This window comes from Chrysochloris asiatica, unplaced genomic scaffold (genome assembly GCF_000296735.1).
Source record: "Chrysochloris asiatica unplaced genomic scaffold, ChrAsi1.0 scaffold00005, whole genome shotgun sequence".
Taxonomy (NCBI): Eukaryota; Metazoa; Chordata; class Mammalia; order Afrosoricida; family Chrysochloridae; genus Chrysochloris; species Chrysochloris asiatica.
The window spans coordinates 13,327,098-13,340,352 of record NW_006408523.1 but is presented as its reverse complement, the minus strand read 5'-3'; the positions used below and the strand labels follow the sequence as shown (position 1 = coordinate 13,340,352).

Here is a 13,255-nt window from a genome sequence, read left to right as displayed (position 1 = left end):
GAAGTAAAAAGATTCCTACCACTGATGAGCGCGCTTCATTTGTCCCTGGGTTTGTTTATTCCTACACATATTCATGAGCATACAATCACACACAATCCATTAAGAAAATTATACTGCTACGAAACTTATCCAAATATGGTCATACCTTGCCAGAATCCTGTATCATTTTCACATTTTCAGGACCAAACTTATCCGAGTAAAGTTTAAGGAGTCTTTGAGAAATTTCTGATAGAGGTGTGAGTTTGGGTTCTTTGTAAATATACTCCTTCCCATCTTCATCTTCAAAGAATCCCTGTGACACAAAGCACAATGAGAGCTAGCCTCGAACGCCAGCCCAGTGCATACTACCCAGGGAGGGTTCTTTTGTTATCAGAGGTAAAGCAGACAAAACAGAATGATTCTAAAATCAGATCCTATGGACACAGGCTTTGCTGACAGAATGAAAACGACAATGTCAAGTCTGGGCGCAAAGATTAAGAACAAATACAAATACGGTCAAACTTACTCAACCACGTCGTCATGAGGGGTTGAGTGAAATGAGAGATTCGGGGTTCAAGGCTGTGATTTCTCAGTCAGGTCCAATGAAGGGATTCAGCCTATTTCACATTCCCAGAAAGCACACCCAACAGCAGAAAAATGGTTCAATCACCTGCTCCAGGCAGGTGGTCTCAGAGTCACCCCGACACGCTTCTCCATTTACACAGGTTTTATAGGACAAATGGAAGCACCGGTCTGAAGAACTTTCAGCAGAAGTTATGTGAACTCCTGTTTTGCCTTATTGATAAGCAAAGTATCAAAGGCCTATTGTAAAATTACCAGAAGATATTTTTGTTTTCGTCAGTCACTATTTTAGCACCGATCTCGTGTGAATACAACAGGGCTTAGAATTGCATGGGAAGTGAAAAAGGTTGAAAAAATTGAAAGTCCAGACCGTGGTTAATATTTTGAAATAAATTTAAAAAATGTCTCATCTCAAATGAAAGAGAAAAAATGGTGCAAAAAAAAAAAAAAAAAGAGTGAATAAAAAGAAAGCAAATTAATGTGAAACAAAAAAACACCCACAGCAAACTAGGAGTATGGATGCAGTAATTTCACTACATTACTTGCATCGGAAGCATGTACTGTAATTACCTCCACATCTGTTTCACTGTCTGTAAACTGGTATTGCTATAAAGTTATAAAAAACAATAACAGAATAAAGTAAAGTTAAATAGTGCTCATAGAAAACCACATGCCCTAAACAAATGGAGTCTAATTTGTACCATTTAATGATGTTAGAGATTTGAAGGTTAACACTTAAGTTAAATTTAAAGGAATCCTTCTATATGGGGTGTCGGAAATATTATGATGACAAACAGGCTGGTGGGAGGCACAAGTACAAAGGAAGTCAGAAAGTCTGAATTTTGGTTTAAAACATGCAGTCTAGATGTCGGAGGAGATGGTGATTTATTTCTGTAAGTGGAACAAAATGTGAATTTAAATCTGTTTTGGAGTTTGTATGGGTTAGACAGATACATACAGATGAGAAGAGAAAAGCTGTGGGCCGCCCTGAAGTACCGAGACGCCGCTAAGAATGTCTTATGAAGGGAAAACTTACCGCTGCCTTCAAAAAGTCATAAAGACAGGAAGGAGGAGGAGGAGGAGACAAACAACAACAAAAAAGCAGAAAGTTTACTGAGGAAGATAAGAATCATACTGAATATGAAAAGTTCATCAAATTAGCATTTATAGAAGTTCAAAAACAAAAAAAACTTGACAAAATCTAACTTTATAGAGTTCGTTTTCATTTTTAAGGGAAAAAAAAAAGACATCTGCCAGCCTGTGGAAAGGCACAGCGGGGCTCACCTGCCCGAAGAAGGCCACTCGGAAGTAGGTACCCAGGAGCCTGCGGCCTGAGAGCATGACCTCGGTCACCTTGCTGTAGGCCCGGTGCAGTGTGTCGTACAGATGGGCCAGCCTCTGGAAATCAGAACAACACCCGTGTCTGCCCAGTGGCAAAAATACCCGATCAACTGCACAAAAACACTCACATGTGGTAAAGCAGGTAAATAGTGCTGTCAAGTCAATTCTGACTCACTGGGACCCTCTATTGGATTTCCCAGGAAAGGCTGGTGGGTTGAAATTGCCAACCTTGTGGTTAGCAATCCAGTGCTTAGCCTACAGGGTCACAGCAGGACTCTCTAGACTTAAGTGAAATACTAAGGATATATTTTTGACTATTTAACTTACAGTCATTAAAAAACAAAACTATGTAGTAAATATTGCTGCTGTTGGGTCAGTTCTGACTCACAGTGACCCGACATAGGGTTTCTGAGGAGTGGCTGGTGAGTTTGAACTGCCAACCTTGTGGTTCAACTGACCTTTCAGTCCAGTGCTTATCCTACAGCACCACACCAGGACTCCTGCGGTCAATACGTTGTTGCTAAGTGCCGTTGAGTCAGTTCCGACTCATAGTAACCCTGTTTGGGGTTTCCAAGGAGCGGCTGGGGAGTTTAAACTACCAACCTTGCAGTTCAACCGACCTTTTGGTCCAGTATGTATCCTACAGTGCCACACCAGGATTTGTGTAGTCAGTATATTATATGTAACACAATATTAGCCATTCCACCATTTTTACAGTTAACCGAATTAATATTGTGACTTAATTTATGTTTATGCTGTACAACCATTACCATCTGTTTCCAGAACTTTCCATTACCCTTCACAGTGTCTCAATGCACCTGAAGCACTCAGTCCTACTTTCTCCCTGCCTGCCCCTGGTCTTTATATGCTTGCCTATTGTAGATTTTTCATATAAGTGGGATCATACAGTATTTGTCCCTTTGTGACTGACTGACTTCACACAGCATAACGTGTTCATGGTCCATCTATGTATACTGTAGCATGCATCAGGACTGCATTCCTCTGGAGGGCAGAGGAAAACTCCACTGTATGTATGGACCTCAGTGATTGGTCACTACTGATGGACAGTGGAATTTTCACCTTCGGGCAATGGTGAACAGCATTGCAGTGTGCACTGAGTTATAAGCTACAGTGATGTTTCTGAGTTACAGTATTTCCTACTCAAAGGTGCGGGTGCGGATGGCCCGTCAACCCTGGATTTGAGTAGGTAAGATTGTCCGTGTATGGTAAACCAATTCTGCTTTGCGGTTATCATGACATATCAGAGATGGAAACGCCTTAAGGTGACGGTTGTCAGCTGGCTTTGATTTGGCATTCTAGGAAGCACTGTACAAGTTCGCCAGCCCGGGAAGGATGGAAGGGTTACCATTTTCTCAGGCAGGATTCTCTGTGAGTACAAAGCTCTGTTCAAGATGGCATCCCTTGTTGTTGGTAGTGTGTACAGGTAGGATGGGGTGGAGATTGGGGGTCACCTCTAGTGGAATGTGGAGGGACAGAGACCATCTGTTCATCATTGGACCATGGTCTGCTGCTTCTCTACATAGTAGATCTAGAAATATGTGTCATTCCATTGTCCCCTCAAATAAAGGGGGAAAACCAAATCACTTGGGTACCTCGAAATCCCTCTGCTTCTCGTAAAGGGGGATGATGAGTTTGTAGATGTCGGCGATCAGCTCGAAGCGCTCGGCCTTCCAGAGCCCGTCTGCACACTGTTCTAGGAGCTCCATCAGCACATCCTGTCAGAGAGGTCAGACAAGAAGGTGAGGCGGGTGGGAGGAAGACGGTATGCAGAGCATTTCAACATGGAGCGAATTTACAACATTCACATCTACCACACTTCACCATTCACCATGGGGTTCTCTCCTCAAGAGCCAGTTTTCAATGTTAACAAGTAAAAATGGCAAAGGGCCACATTATAGTGAATGGTAAGCTCCGCAGCTTCACATAAGCACTCCGTTAATACAAGTAATTTAGAAACACAGAGCTTCCTTTCTGAGGAACAATGACAATCCTGAGGCACAGTTACTCAGCAGAGGACTTCAACTCTAAGTAAACAACTTGGCATGACTTATGATGGAGAGAAGGCACTGCCCAACATTTCCTTTCTGAGGAAATGCCCCACTGAAGTTGGGGTACCCATTCCATGTGGCAGCATAAAGCCCTTGAGCACTGAAGGAAACTAATGCTACTCCTAAGCGCTGCTGCTGGTGTAGTGGGTTCTGTGTGGGGCTGTGAACCACCAGCTGCTCCATGGGAAAAAGATGAGACTTTCTGCTCCCTTTAACATTATGGTCTTGGAAACCTTATGTTGTTATGAAGTGCCATCGAGGTGACCCTGTATACGATTTCCGAGGAGTGGCTGGTAAGCTTTAACCGTTGTCCTTGTGGTCTAAACCAACCTTGCAATCCAGTGCATTAACCTGCAGCACCACACTAGGACTCCCCCAGAAACTCTAAACAGGGTCATTACAAGTCCAAACTCAACAACACAAGGGCACACAACAGCAACAAAACTACCTGTGGATCTGATTTCACTTAATCAGCAGAACCCTATTTTCTGATCACAGTCATTGCATCATATGGGGGGGGCATATATCTACACTGGCCAATCAGAATGAATTTTAGGACCTATCTTGGAATGATGGGATGTAGCTTTAACTGGGGAAAGGTATCAGAGTGGGGACCCTTCCCCCCAAAAGAACAACTGTACTTTTTTTTTCATAACTTCTTGAACGTTTGGAGTCGGCACCATTGAATGTCATTCTTTTTATGGCATTTCCTAATGAGATTCAAAATTCTACCTTTATTGTTTAAGCCTCTGAGTGGGATTTCTAATGCTATTGAATACACTTTCACATTTTTATTCATCATCCGTATATGCTTAGTGAAGTATCCGTTTGTATTTTTTGTTCATGTTTCTATTGGGTCTTGAGAATTCCTTATATATATTAGGTAAAAGTCCTTTATCATATGTGTGCTTTGCAAACATTTTCTCAATCTGTAGATGATTTCTGGATTTTCTTCACAGTATCTTTTGAAGAACAGATACTTTTAATTTTGTTGAGATCCAACTGACCATTTTTCATTTTGTGGATAGGGCTTTAAATATGAGGGGACTTCAAATAATTCAGGGAAAAAATGGGATTAAAAGACAATGAAATTATTTTCCCCTAATATTACATCTATGCGCCAGACTGCAAAGCCATTTGAACTGCAAGGTTGGTGGTTCAAGCTCACCAGCTGCACCTCAGAAACCCGATACAGGGTCACTATGGGTCGGAACCGACTCGATGGCAATTAACAACAACAATATTGTATCTACTTGAAGTCACTTACCAACAACAACATTATATTTAGGAGTCCTAACATGGCACTGTAGGATAAGCACTGAACCACAAGGTTGGTTTGAATCACAAGGTCGGTGGTTCAAATTCACCATCCGCTCCTCAGAAACCCTATACAGGGTTGCCATGAGTCAGAACCAACTCAATGGCACTTAACAACAACATCATATTTAAGAAATCTTTTCCAACCCAACATCACAAAGATTTTCTCCTGTGTTTTCTTTGAGAAGAAGTTTAATGACTTTACATTTAGGCCTATAATCCATTTTGAGTTATTTTGGGATATGGTGTAAATTATGGGTCAAGATGGTCTTTCTTTTTCAAATGGATATCTAGTCTTTCCAGCACCATTTGATGAAAGACTCTTTTCTCCAATGGCAGTCTTTGAACCTTTGTTAAAAAATCAATTGACAAGAGATGTGTGGGTTTATTTCTGTTCTCTCCATTTTCTTACATTGATCTATGTGTCTATCCTAAAACCTATACCACAGTTTTATATGAGAGTTTCTCATCAGTGACCTCTGACATTTTGGACAGGCTAATTCTTTGTTGTGTGGGGCCATCCTGTGCACTCTAAAATGTTTACCAGTATGTCTGACTTCTACACATTGAATGCCAAGAGTAACCCCTTCCTCCTCCAGGTGGTGACAAACAAACATATCTCCAAACATTGCCAAGTGTTTCTCCCTGGTGGGAGAGAAACTGTGTCTGGTTGAGGACCACTGTTTTAGCGTCACACTGAAGACAGGTCGAGTGAGTCTTTTAACTTCTGAAAAGTTGATTCGGCTGTTGTTTCTGATGTGTGTGTGTGTGTTTCCATGTGAAACTGTAGAATCAAATTTGTCAATTTCTACAAAAATTCTAGGTGAACATTTCATTTTGAGTGCTCTGAATCTATATATCAATTTGCGGAGACCTGTTAACAATCTTAAGTCTTCTAATTTAAGGTTCCTTTGATTTCTTTCATCATTGTTTTTTTTTAACACACAGATACATACAGATTTTTACCTAAATATTTCATGTTTTTTTTATATTATTGTAAATAGTAGTTTTTTTTTTTTAACTTTCTACTGTTATTTTCAAGGAAAGACTTTAGTGGACATGACTTAAAAACAGCCGTATCTGTGAATATATGTGAACCCATGGTATATAAGAATTGCTTAAATGTGAAGGCTAATTGGTTTCTGAATATTGATCTTGTATCTTGCGACTCTGGTGTTAATAGCTTCTTAGGTATACTTGGGATTTTCTATGTAGACAATTTTGTCTTACATGAATCGACACTTGGATTTCATTTTCTTGACTTATGATATTAGCTGGAATCCCCCAGACAGTGTTGAAAAGGAATGGGGATAGCAGATTCTCCTGTCTGGTGCCTGATTTTGGACAGAAAGCCTTCAGTATTTCACCAGTAATTATAGTGGTAGGTAGCTCTAGAGTTTTGTGGTAGGTAGATTCCCTTTTCCAGGTTGAGGAAGTTCTTTATTAATCACAATTGCAGAGGCTTTTTATAATGAATAGATGTTGAATTTTGTCAACATTTTTGTGTGTGTATGCATCTATTAAGATAATCATGGTTTTTCTAATTTATTTTGCTGATCTGGTAAATTATACAGATCAGCTTTCCAATGTTGAACTAACACTAACTGGCATTCCTGGGGTAAACGTCACTCAGTTATAGTTTTCCTTTTTTAAGGAGCTCTGGTAGTGTAGTGGTTATGAATCGGGCTGCTAATCTCATGGTCAGCAGTTCGAAACTACCAGCTGTTCCACAGGAGAAAGATGAGGCTTTCTGCTCCCGTAAAGATATAGAGCCTCGGAAACCCTGTACAGGGTCGCTATGAGTCGGAACTGACTCCACAGCACTTAACAACAACAACATACTGCTGGACTCTGGTAGCGTAGTAGTTATGAGTTGGGCTGCTAACCTCAAAGTCAGCAACTTAAAATTACCAGCCGTTCCATGGGGGAAAAATGAGGCTTTCTGCTCCCATAAAGATTTTGCAGCTTTGGAAACTCTATACAGGGTCACTATGAGTCAGAACCGACCCGACAGCACTTAACAACAGCAAAACATGTTAAAAAGCAACTATGAAATTCTTAACAAAATACTAGCAACTCAAATCTGGTGGTTTGTGGTGATGTGCCATGGAGTTGGTTGTTGTTAAGTGTCTTCAAATCGGTTCTGAATCATAATGACCCTGTATAGGGTTTCTGAGAAGCAGCTGGTGGGTTTGAACTGCCGACCTTGTGGTTCACAGTGCAGTGTATCCTCCATGTTGTAAATGAAGAAACAGGCCCTCTGATTTATTCATTACTGACCTAATGCCTATGGTTATAGAGCCAAATAAAATAAACATTTTTAAAGCAGTAACAAGCCAATTTACTACAGACTACAGACTGTCCTGTGGGCTTTTAAACCCCACCTGTAAAGCAGACCATTGAACTCCTGAGCCACACTTAGTGCAAATCATAAAACTGTCATTTGTGTAACTGAACTCTGTACCGATGCTTATAACAAGATACACCAATTGTCATACTTTTATTGGAGGTGCCATTAAGTGAAAACACTAAAGACAGATAAGTAGCAACCACCAGGGCAGCCAGAGATGAAAAGGAAGTGAGCAAAGGCACTATTTAATCCTACCTCTCGGTGGTGCGCACCTGTATGTTATGAAGACAAGACGCACACCGCTCTGCATTTCTACTTTATTTACTTTGAATCCTCAGAAATCACTGCACCTGAAACCAGAACGCATCCAGACAACTGTCCACTTGTGATGACCTTGAGAAGCCTACAGAAGGCCTGATGGTAAACATGAAGCTATTTTTGCTAAATGTCATATCTGGTTTAAAAACCAACAAAACACCCTCAACTGATGCTTTGTATCCAGTAAGTACAGGTTTTGTAATTTCAGACTAGTTTGGAAAAGATCTCTGTTGACCACGCTCATTGTTAAACGGGCCACGTTTTTTGTTTATGGGCCACACGGCAGTGCAGTGGTGAGCACTAAGCGGCTGTCTGGGAAATCCCACATGAACGCAGCGTTTGTGATCCACTGTGGATGGTAATGCCTGTGTGCGTCTGTGTTTGGACAAGGGGTTTTTCAAATTCTTGCTTATAGGAAATTGGTTCCACCTTAGAAGTGACTGATTTAATCAGTCTTTCCTATGAAGCACTGCAGGAGAATGCACCGGACCCCAAGGTCAGTTTGAACTGTAAGGTCGGCAGTTCAAACCCACTAGCTGCTCCTCGGAAACTCTATGAAGAGTTGCTATGATTCGGAACCAACTTGATGGCACTTAACAACAACTACCCATGAAGCTAGGTGTTGTGTCTACTAGCTACCATTTGGGCATAACTGTAACTCTGGGACTTCATATAGGCAGCTGTTTACTGCCCTGCCTTGACCGTTTCCACTGTCTTGTCATTTCTCAAGAGACATTTGAGGAGCACCTGCTTTTGAGAATAGCCACTGGGATGCTTGTTCAAATACAGATTCCTGGGTCTCCCAAATGACTCTGGGGATGGGGGTGAGGGTGGACTCTAGGGGTGGGTGGGGATAAGTTTGAGCCTCTGATTTGTACTAGGAATTACGTCTGAGGACTGCTCACTCAGTGACACCCGAGTCTGCTACCTCAGTTCTACATGCCCCACGCCAGCACACAGCTAGTTTACAGACTGAAGCAACATGTATGTGAATACAGAAATCTCCAGATTACAAAGGACTCGGCCGACAACCGGTACAGTTCAAGAACCAAGCGTGAGGAGCAGCAGAGTTTGCTGGACAACACGCCTAATGTCTGCAACACCAAACTCAGTCGTTTCAAAAGGAAGCAGAGTGGTATCCCCTGGTATGAGGCAAAGTAGAGGAGGTGGCCAAGTGCCATCATCACGCTGATTACTTATTCATCACTACTATTGCAGACAGTCCTTGTAACAGTGAACATATGCCCCGGAGATTTATACTTCAAGATCATGTTCGGTTAAGGAAAAGACTTTTATGGTTCAAGCAATCTCCACGGCTTGGATGAAATCTGAACAGAATAATCACTGGCGCAGTGGTTAAGCGCTCAGCTGCTAACCCAGAAGTTAGTGGTTTGAAGCCACTATCCGCTCTGTTGGAGGAAGAAGCAATCTGCTCCCATAAAGATATACAGCCTTGAAAACCTCACAGGACAATTTTACTGTGTCCCACGGGGTCTCTAGGAGACTGAATAAACTCCACAGCAATGGGTTTTTAAACATTGCCTAAGTTTTACTGAAGGAGCTCTGGTAGCGTAGTGGTTATGAATCGGGCTGCAAACTGCAAGGTCAGCAGTTCAAAACTACCAGCTGTTCTGCAGGAGAAAGATGAGGTGTTCTGCTCCCATAAAGATTTATAGCCTTGGAAACCCTGTTCGGGGTTACTATGGGTCGGAACTGACTCGATGGCACTTAACAACAACAACAACAGCAAGTTCTACTGAAGGAGCTCTGGTAGTGTAGTGGTTATGAATAGGGCTGCGAACCGCAAGGTCAGCAGTTCGAAACCACCAGCTGTTCCGCTGGAGAAAGATGAGGCTCTCTGCTCCCGTAAAGATTTACAGCCTAGAAAACCCTGTACAGGGTCGCTATGAGTCGGAACCAACTCTATGGCACACAGCTACCAAATTCTGCTGACCTTACTATCTCTTAAGATGTTCCGTAGATGTAAACACATTGCTTGTCACTGGTAAAGATATCTTTGAATAGAAGTGCTTTTGGCTAATAGAAGCCAGAGACTTTCCTAGTTAATTTTGTATAATAAATAATTGTTGTTAAGTGCCATCGAGTCGGTTCAGACTCATAGCGACCCTGTATGGGGTTTCTGAGGAGTGGCTGGCGAGCTTGAACCACCACCAACCTTGTGGTTCAAACCAACCTTGCAGTCCAGCGCATTAACCTGCAGCATCACACCAGGACTCCAACCATTAATACACAATGGTAATTTTGCAGTGGTGATAGCAGTTGCAGAGGTTTTGTAAAATATAAGTTTACTATACAGGATATTTACAATTTTCTCGGTCAATTTCCGCTCTGCTCCGTGGCCCCCAGCTCCGTTGTGACATGTGGAGGCTGGGGTACACATGGGTGACAGGATGGCTTATCCTCTGGCTGCTGGTTGAGCTTGGCCAACGGAAGGTCCCGGAAGGGCAGGAGGAGAGTGAGGATAGGGCGTTCATTCTCTTGGCTCCTCCCTGCCAGGATGCCATGGGCCACAGGTCCTGTTAGGCAGCCTCCTTGATACAGTCTCTCTCTCTGTGCGACAACCCAGCGGTTGTTCAGTGGAGGGGCCGGGGGGCGGGGAGGAGTGTGATGCTGCAATATTTCTTGTTCATTTCCATAAATCCTGATCACACTTTTTAAGAAGCTGTACAGGCTGGGAGCAATTTTCAACTGTATAATGGACTAAGAATTCAGTCTACACAGGCTCAAACTTGTGAAACACACTTGTCAATAGGAATGGGCTGTTTCTCTTTGTCTAATCGAAAGCAACTGGGAAGGAGCCTGCTACTGAGATCAGAGTTGGGAAAGATGGAGTTGCTACGGATAACACTCACCAGAGGCCTGCTTCTAGGAGAATTGTGTGTTTTCTGTAGAAATCCCTTAAAATCTTTGTAGGAGAGAATTGGAAACATTTAGTGCTGTCTAATAATGAGTCCAAGGTGCTCTGATAGCGTTGTGGTTACGAATCGGGCTGCAAACTGCAAGGTCAGCAGTACGAAACTACCAGCTGCTCTGCAGGAGAAAGATGAGACTTTCTGCTCGCGTAAAGATTTACAGCTTCAGAAATCCTGTACAGGGTCGTTATGAGTCGGAACCAACTCCACGCACATAACCACCACCACCAATAAGGAGTCCTGGTGTGGCGCTGTGGGTTAATGCGCCAGACTGCAAAGCCATTTGAACTGCAGGGTCGGCGGTTCAAGCTCAACAGCTGCTCCTTGGAAACTCTATACAGGGTTGCTATGGTTCAAAATTGACAACAATAATGCCAGATAAAAAGGCGCTGATTTTAATTAAGCTGTGTGGTGCTATAGGATAAGCACTGGACTGCTAACTGCAAGATCAGCTCCTCAGAAACTCTATACAGGGTCACTGTGGGTCAAAGCCAACTTGAAAGCATTTAACAATGACAATAAATACGCTATTCTTTTCTCATCAGCTTGTCCTAAACCCCTTCCTCTCCGGCAGGTTAGTTTTCAGTTTCCATAGCGAAACACTATTTCTTGAAGCAAACATGTACACGGAAATTTCTGTTCTCCCTTCTCCTAGAACTCATACTATCTTTCCTCTCTCCATTCATTTCTTGTAGCTGTGTGTGTCAGAACCTAATCATTACAGATCGGCCCGGACTATGGACCCTTGTTAAAGATTGACCAACTTTATGCTTCAAGGACGGATTGGCAGATCCATATTCTGAACAGAACTTGTAAAATGATGCTTGTCACATGTCAGTTATTACTAAGAGCACGTGTTATTCAAACGTTTTCTCAATTATTTTCTGTACTTGATTTCATTGCAGCACTTGATTGAGCTAAAGCGATTAATCTCTTAATCAGATGGGCAAACTCAAGCTTTGTTTTGTCATACATGCAGGATAGATTATGGAAAACGGTTTAGTGGTTTACTGGCAGCCCCCAGGTTAGGAATCAAGTCTGCTCCCCAAAATGTCTGTACAGTAGAATCTGTAGGTGAGTAAAAACATGTGCATAAGGGTTCTATTTAGCCCTGCTTTCATGTAAGAAAGGCACCCTAGAAGTGCTGTAGGATAAACACTGGACTGCTAACCTCAAGCTCAGCATTTCAAACCCATCAGCTTCTCCTTGGGAGAAAGATGAGACTTTTCTGATCCCGTACAGATTTACAGCCTCAGAACCCCTATACAGGATTGCTATGAGTCAGAACTGACTTAATGGCAGTGAGTTTGGGTGGATTTGAATGCAAGGAACAGCTGCACAGCTGCCAATGAAGGTGACTGTGAGGAAGAATTTATTGTGAATGGGGGTTGGTAATATATGTATCCATCATTTCAAAGGGAGGATACATTTATATAGCATTAAAGGGCAAGTACAACTTTTAAGTCAGACATTTGGACATTCATAACATGAGGACTTGTACTTTAAAACCTTGAATTGCTCTTGGCCTTCTTTCTTCCCTTATATAATTCCATGTAAAATGCGACCCTCTGGGAGGTCTGACTTGGCACCTGGGGACAAGGGTGGTTTCCTCAAGGAGCTCCTGCAGCTGTGGGGGCTCTTGTCAGGCAGAAACCCAGTCAGACTCACCTCCGAACAAGTGAGGCATTTAAAACCTTGTGACCTCAGCCTCAGCTTTCAGACTGTGTAGAAAAATAATAATAAAGATACCCAAAGCTGTGAACCAGTTCCAAAATGGTTTAGTAACTGCCAACCTCAACACGGTCCATAGCAACCTAGGCTGTTGCTTGTGGCATTCTGACCCAACAGGAAGCAAACAGCTATGGCCGTCAAAGGCAGTGGATACCACAATTTCTACCCACAGCCCTTCCTCCTCAAAGTTCCAGGAGCCTGATGCGGAGATTGCGTGACGCGGAAACAAAGGCCTGGTGGCCAGTTAGCAATCTAAATTCCGGTGACCCCATGTGTGCTGAGGACAAGTGCCACATGGGGTTTACACGGCAGATGGCAGGTCTGTCTTGGGAGGTGCCTCTGGATAGATTAAAACTCCCAACTTTTTGGGTTGTAGCTGAGTGTTTGGTCCTCTGTGTCACCCAAGGAAACGGGAGACCCACAAAAGCCTAGTGGAAGGGTTTTGGGGACCCCACTCTGGCCTATCATGGATTTGAGAAACTGGCTAAGGCGAGCTGTCTAGAGATGAAGACATGAGTTTAAAATCTGTTTCAAACAACAATCGACCCCTTGATCAGAGAAATGAATGGCAGGAAAGGACGAACTTTTAGCACTGTTTTCTACTATGTATCATAAATACTCACGTGCTCTCTGTC

At 42.7% G+C, this 13,255-nt stretch overlaps 1 protein-coding gene across 4 annotated transcripts in view; it reads right to left on the bottom strand.

The window, feature by feature from the left end:
* Window positions 1–13,255, bottom strand: part of DOCK9 (dedicator of cytokinesis 9) — a 372,149-nt gene that overhangs the window by 17,786 nt on the left and 341,108 nt on the right. For 3 of the 4 annotated variants that reach the window (XM_006831980.1, XM_006831978.1, XM_006831979.1), the window contains exons 46-48: window positions 3,516–3,638; window positions 1,846–1,959; window positions 146–292 (exon numbers count right to left, since the gene is read on the bottom strand). In XM_006831980.1, coding sequence (XP_006832043.1) covers window positions 146–292; window positions 1,846–1,959; window positions 3,516–3,638 — 384 coding nt within the window. Of the gene's footprint in view, window positions 1–145; window positions 293–1,131; window positions 1,168–1,597; window positions 1,604–1,845; window positions 1,960–3,515; window positions 3,639–13,255 lie in introns of all 4 variants that reach the window. The other variant, XM_006831981.1, reaches the window with a different exon arrangement.